At 39.5% G+C, this 7,260-nt stretch overlaps 1 protein-coding gene across 3 annotated transcripts in view; it reads left to right on the forward strand.

Annotated features, from left to right (window-relative positions):
• The window catches only part of XPNPEP3 (X-prolyl aminopeptidase 3), a 60,887-nt gene extending 54,432 nt beyond the window's left edge, over positions 1 to 6,455 (forward strand). For all 3 annotated transcript variants that reach the window (XM_079140791.1, XM_079140792.1, XM_079140793.1), the window contains 3 exons: positions 2,230 to 2,410; positions 3,928 to 4,048; positions 6,008 to 6,455. In XM_079140791.1, the coding sequence (XP_078996917.1) occupies positions 2,230 to 2,410; positions 3,928 to 4,048; positions 6,008 to 6,174 (469 nt within the window). In that variant the 3' untranslated portion in view covers positions 6,175 to 6,455. The remainder of the gene's footprint in view (positions 1 to 2,229; positions 2,411 to 3,927; positions 4,049 to 6,007) is intronic.
• Positions 6,456 to 7,260: the final 805 nt, after the last annotated feature.

The following is a 7,260-nucleotide window of genomic DNA, read 5'->3' on the forward strand; positions in this document are numbered from 1 at the left end:
TTTGTCAAAATTGTACATCTCAGATTGGTGCATTTCAGGGTAAATTTTAACCAGGAGCTACTCTGTCGGCCAGTAATCCTGGCTGCTCCACAGTCTAAGGTGGAAGGATCACTTGAGTCCAGGAATTCAAGGCCACCCTGAGCAACATAGCAAACAAGACCCTGTTGAGAGAGAGAGAGAGAGAGAGAAGAGAAGAACAGTTTAAAAAATTATTTAGTGGCACACTTCTATAATCCCAGCAACTTCAGAGATTGAAGCAGGAGGATCATGAGTTTGAGACCAGCCTGGGCAATTTAGCAAGACCCTGTCTCAAAATGAAAAGAACTGGGACTGTAGCTCAGTGGTGAAGTGCCCTTGGGTTCAATCCCCAGTAAAAATAAAAGAAATAAAATACTACTATGTGGGGTGAGATCTAGGTGCATTTGTAGATGACATAATTACAAAAATATTGATAATGATTGAGCCTATGGTGTACATAGGTGTTCATTTATACTATTATATTGTTACATTAGCCATTATATTAGAGTTCATCAAATTTTGCAATTATACAAATATTACAAAACCAACATCTTTGTACAGTCAACTTTTTTGAATTTCAATTACTTTCTAACGATGGATTCTTTTTTTAATTTTTTTTATTTTTACAGACTGCATTTTGATTCTTTGTACACAAATGGGGTACATCTTTTCATTTCTGTGGTTGCGCATAATATAGCTTCATACCCCCCTCCCTCTCTCTTCCCTCTACGTAATCTAAAGTTCCTCCATTCTTCCCCCACCTTAATATTTTATTTAGAGACAGGATCTCACTGAGTTGCTAGGGCCTTGCTAAATTGCTGAGGCTGGCATTGAATTAGTGATCGTCCTGCCTCAGCCTTCTAAGCCACCGGGATTACAGGTGTGTGCCACCACACCTGGCTTGAAGGTTGTAAAATGTTGATTTCCAAATTCAATCTCCTTCTGCATTTACTTACTAACTAATTTTCTTCCTCTCCTTTACCCTACTCTACTCTGAATATAATTACAGTCTCATGGGATTTAAAAAATGCAATGTTTTAAAACCAATTTCCATGATTGATCTTTCTTGATACATAGTCTCAAATTTGGCCACCAGGAACCCTTTCAGGACGACTTCTGTGTTCATTTGACATGTGTCTGTCGTCCTTTGATCACTTCTTTTTTCTTTTTAATTAAAATTATTTTATTTTTACAGATTGCATTTTGATTCATTGTACACAAATGAAGTACAACTTTTCATTTCTATCGTTGTACACAATGTAGATTCACACCATTTGTGCAATCATACATGTACATAGGGTAATACTGTGTCTCAGTATCTTGCCTATCCTCCACCCTCTCCTGCTCCATGTCCCTCTACACCATCCAAAGTTCCTCCATTCCTCTCCCCACCACCTCACCCCCCCGCCCCCTTATGTATCATCATCCACTTATCAGAGAAAACATTCGGCCTTTGGTTTTTGGGGCTTGGCTCATTTCACTTAGCATGATATTCTCCAACTCCATCCATTTACCAGCAAATGCCATAATTTTATTCTTCTTTATGACTGAGTAGTATTCCATTGTGTATATATACCACAGTTTCTTTATCCATTCATCAATTGAAGGGTATCTAGGTTGGTTCCACAATCTAGCTATTGTGAATTGAGCTGCTATGAACACTGATGTGGCTGCATCACTGTAGCATGCTGATTTTAAGTCCTTTGGGTATAAACCAAGGAGTGGGATAGCTGGGTCAGATGGTGGGTCCATTCCAAGTTTTTTGAGAAATCTACATACTGTCTTCCAGAGTGGCAGCACCAGTTTGCAACTCCATCAGCAATGTGTGAGTGGGCCTTTAAGGATGGATTCTTTGAGTAGAGTCATAAGTCAAATTATATTATCTTTAAGACCTTTAATTTAATTGACTATACTAATTAATACTCCCATCAAGAATATATGAAAATACATATATTACCACAGCTCATCTCATAAGCACCTAGTAACCATCTGAAGGAGAGGCTGAGTTGCTACCCCAGCTTGAAGGAGTGTCTGTCTTTCTACTGGGCACCTAGGGTATGATTAGGGTTCTGTTAGTAATGACGTTTCAGTTGTTAAGTGTCAACAATGCCTCCGCAGCAGCAGCCTGGAGTTCCTCTAATCAAACAGAAGCCAAGTTCATGCGATATCTGATTATTCTGAATCCAAGGTCTTTGGCATTCCTGTCCACAGGTTCACTGCAGCTCAGGCAGAACTCTACGAAGCTGTTCTAGAGATCCAGAGGGCTTGTCTGTCCCTCTGCTCCCCTGGAACAAGCTTGGAGAACATCTACAGCATGATGTTGACGCTCATAGGACAGAAGCTTAAAGAGTTGGGGATCGTAAAGAACAGTAACGAAAACAATGCTTTCAAGGTACTTCCCTTTTCTTGATCCCAGTTCTCAAGAATGCCAAGATACTGCTCTGTTTTACACCATACAAAGCTAAGTAGATGCTTATAATGCCACTAAGGAGGCTGAGGCTGGAAGATTGCAAGTTCCAAGACCAGCCTGAGCAATTTAGTGAAATCTTGTCTCAAAATAAAAAGGGCTGGGGATGTAGCTCAGTAAGAGTGCTTGCCTAACATACTTGAGGCCCTGGGTTCAATTCTTCCCCTTACCACCAAAAATAAGAAAGAAAAGGTCTTCATGATTGGACTTGGCTTTAACATTGGTCAAAACAAAAGGAATCAGTACTTAACATCTTCCAGAAGATGGCAGCACATTCTGATTCTTGATCTACTGCATAACCAGTTCAATATTCGAAAACAAAATGAAATCTGGTTGGTATTGGATAGGAAAGGACATAAAAAAGAAGAGAGGTTAACTCTCAGTCCTTTTGTGATGATTCTAAAGGTCAGAGGGGACAGTGTTTGTTGTTTGAATGACATTGTTGAGATTTTAACAATGTGTCCAAAAGCCTGTCTTTATTTAATTTTGTCTGCACCCAGATTAAAATTAAGATGCTAAGTGGTCAAGCCAGACAGACCATTAAGCATCTTCTACCTCCAAGTTCAAGCTTCCAGGGCTTCTGTTATCAATAGAAAAGAAGCTATAAAACCAGGTATAGCTATAATCCCAGCTACTCAGGAGGCTTGGGCAGGAGGATTGCAGGCTCAAGGCCAGCCTCGGCAATTTAGCTAGACCCTATCTCAAAATAAAATTTTGTTGTACCCCATTTGTGTACAATGAATCAAAATGCAGTCTGTAAAAATTTTAAAAATGTTTAATTAAAAAAGTAAAAATAAATAAATAAATAAATAAAATTTTTAAAGAGGGCTAGGGATGTAAGTGGTAGGGTGCTTACCTAGTATGCTCAAGACTCTGGGTCCAATCCCTAGTACTGCAAAAAGAGAAGAAAAGAAGCTGTACATTTTCTGTTACTTAGGCTTACACTTCTTTAATTAACTGATAGAAATATTCAAACTAGCAAATAGCTAATAATTATGCCTACTCCACAGGTTGCTGTAACCAATTTAGGGCCTCCAGAGTAGGCTTCCTGAGCGAGTTGTGTGAGTATTGAAAAGATAAGGATCCTAACATGGCCATCCTCCCTTAACCAAGGAAAGAGATTTTCATTTGTCACAGTCATTACTGGGATTCCCCAAGTCAGCAAGTATGTAGCAGATTTAATAGTGAGATGGAAATGTGGATTTATTTAGGATGTCATTAGTAGAATTGCATATAAGCAGTAGCTAAGCACATGCCCTACCTCCCAGCTACATCCCCCAGCCCCAGTATTGGGCCTCTTAAGCAATAGCCCCAGGACGGGTTAGGCGTAAGTGGTAGAACCATTGGGAAAGTATTAATGCAAATCTCACTGATTTAAACATGCACAACTTGCACTTAAAAGGTCCTTGCTCCAGTAAAATGATGGGAATTGTCTTTTGCAGGCTGCTCGAAAATACTGTCCTCACCATGTGGGCCATTACCTTGGAATGGATGTCCATGACACTCCAGACATGCCCCGTTCTCTCCCTCTGCAGCCCGGTATGGTGATCACAATTGAACCAGGTGAGGAACTCTGACCTCTCAGGATAGATAATACTGTGATGTTAGCATTGTTTGTTTTTACCTGACTCAACATAATTATATTAAGGGGGGTGGATCTTTCCGGTGCAGAAGGTGACTTTATTTTAGATTTATCTTTAACTTTCTTGTTAACATCACACAATTTGTTTAATTTCTTTTACCTTCTTTTTTTTTACACAATTTGTTTAATTTTACTTCTCCAATAAACAACAGATGGTGAATACTTTCTATGAGGAGATATTAAAAAATAAATCTGTTTTTAATTCTGTCTTTGCCAGGGCCAATTTGTGCTATTCTCCCAGTTAGTAGAAATGGACTGCTCAAGCTTTCAGAACCCAGTGTTACAGACAGAGAGACATGCAGACTCTCCATGTTCAAATGCAACGTCCCTGCCAGCTACAGTGAACTACCCCACATTATCCCATTGCTTAGTCTCCAACTCCTTTCTTTTCTTTCTGTTTTTTTAGTTGTAGGTGGACACGATACCTTTATTTTATGCATTTATTTTTATGTGGTACTGAGGATGGAACCCAGAGCTTCACACGTGCTAGGCAGGTACTCTACCACTGAGCCACAGTCCCAGCCCTCCAACTCCGTACTTGTAAGTTTCACTCAAATAGGTTACCTGACTGAAGTGGTATCAGGTGTCGGACAGAATGCAGAAGAGGTGTGGAAGATTAATGTTCCAAGAGTTGATTTTTTTTATTTTTTAAATTAGTTTATTATTTAAGTAAATAATAGTTAATAATAGTGTTAGGGATCAAATCTAGGGCCTCATGCATGCTAAGTGAACACTGTACTACTGAGCTCTATACCCAGCTCCCCCAACAGTTAATTTATAAAAAACAGATACGATTTTTCCGAGTGAATAAAGATCACAACTTTTGGGGACAGGGTTGTGGCTCGGTGGTAGAGCACCTGCGTAGCATGTGGAGGCACTGGGTTCAATCCTCAGCACCACATAAAAATAAATAAATAAAGGCAGTGTATCCATCTACAATTAAAAAAAATTTTTTTTTTAAGTTGCAAAGTTAGAGTAAATGTTTTAACCTCTAAATTATAGAAATTATTGCTTGGAAATGTACTTTATACCACCCTTTAGCCCAGATGTTTGTTGTTCTGGGCTTAGATGCTCTTTAGTCAAATTAGTCCAATGTTGCAATGTTGTTAGTGATTGGGAGGTACACCTGGGGCTTTGATTTTTTTTTTTTTTTTTTTCTTTTTTTTGTACCAGGGATTGAACCCAGGGGCACTTAACCACTGAGCCACATTTCCAGCCCTTTTTTTTCCATATTTTCTTTAGAGACAGGGTCCTTGCTGAGTTGCTTAGGGCCTCGCTAAGTTGCGAAGGCTGACCTTGAATTCACAATCCTCCAACCTCAGCCTCCCCAAGCTACTGGGATTACAGGCATGTGCCACCGTGCCTGGCTTGAATCCATTGTTGATCTTTTTACCACAGAGCAATTTCTGAATATAGTAGAAAAAGTACAATTTCTTTACTGTAATGATACCTTGAATCTGAATGACTTCAGGATTAGAAAGAGGGCCTGGGGCTCCTAGAATTTTTCCATGTCACATTAAAGTTTTTCTGTTTCTCTCTTACTTTATCATGTATATCAGTTGAATTTATATCTAATTAAGTAACTAACTTTAGTGGCCTGCATGAACCAGTAGAATATGAGGGAATCATGATCAGCATTGTCATAGTTTTGTAGAACCTGTAGACTAATACACAAAATGACTATAATGATAATTCTATAATGATATCCCACATTATTGATCATTGTGGGCCAGGCTCTTACATATGTTTTCTCATTTAATCCTCACAACTCCGTTAGGCTTAAGATCTAGGCACAAATAAAGAATTGTAACACAAGTTAACTTGCCCACGTTCACCCAGGTACTGCCATGCTGAACAGTACACTCTTCTCTCCTTCTCAGGCATTTATATTCCGGAGGATGACAGAAATGCTCCAGAGAAGTTTCGAGGTCTTGGTGTGCGAATTGAGGATGATGTAGTAGTGACTCAGGACTCACCTCTCATCCTTTCTGCAGATTGTCCCAAAGAGATGAATGATATTGAGCAGATCTGCAGCAGGGCCTCTTGACCCCCACTGCAGCCCACATGTGTCTCAGCTTCGACAGGTGTGCAGGCATCCCTGCTCGCGTGCATCCTGAGTCTCCATGTATATTTATGCACATGTTCCATTTGGGAGTGCAGCAGCTGTACGATATGTATAACATTACATGGGCTTTTCTAAGTAGATGAAAATATGGAAAAGTGAAATTTGGAATGGTTTGTTACCGCAACTTTAGCAACATTAATTCTGTAGGATTAATGATCCAAACAAGTTTAATTTTTAAACATAAAGTAAGGTCTTTTTTATGTTTGTCTGTTTCATTCCAATTGACACATTTAAACAAATAGTAAATTCTCTCTGGGTCCTTTCTTTACTTTCACTGAAATCCACCTGATATCGTAAGATGTATGATGCATATATTTTGAGCTAATCACCAGGTCTCTGCTTGTGCCTTTCCTAACTCCTGCCTCCATATTCCATATTCTACCTACGTACTGGACCCATATGAGCTGGCAGGTGCACTGGCATCCATTCCTTTCAGCCATAGTCCAGATTTCAGCAACACTAGCTATCAAACAAACTAGTTCTGAGTCTTTCTTGCTATTTGGTTGCCTGGGCCCTGGAAAATGTTTAGATTTTTCATAAGGAAGAAAATGAAAGAGAAAGAAAAGCATATACGTGTGCCTACAGATCATTTGTTCGCTTCATTTAAAGATGATTCCTTTCCCCCAGACATCTTTCCTTTTAAGTTTTTTTTTCTAGTTTTGTTTTTTGGTTTTTTTTGAAATGAGGTTGTTACCCAGGCTGCTCTTGAACTTGAGGGCTTAAGTGATCCTCCCACCTCAGCCTCCAGAGTTTCTTCTCTGTTTTTTCTTTTTCTCCCTGTTCCTCCTCCCCGTACTTGAGCCCAGCACCTCAAATATACTAGGCAAGCATTCTACCCCTGAGTTATATCCCCACACCTTTTTATTTTGAGATAGGATCTCAGTCAGTTACCTAGGCTGATTTAGAACTTATAGTCCTCTTGCCCAAGCCTTTGCCTACCTGGGATTAAATTCAAGTGCCAACACACCTGGCCAGATAGGTTTGTAATGTACTGACCTCATAAGTCAC

Source organism: Sciurus vulgaris (assembly GCF_902686455.1).
Source record: "Sciurus vulgaris genome assembly, chromosome: 5".
In the NCBI taxonomy this organism is placed as follows: domain Eukaryota; kingdom Metazoa; phylum Chordata; class Mammalia; order Rodentia; family Sciuridae; genus Sciurus; species Sciurus vulgaris.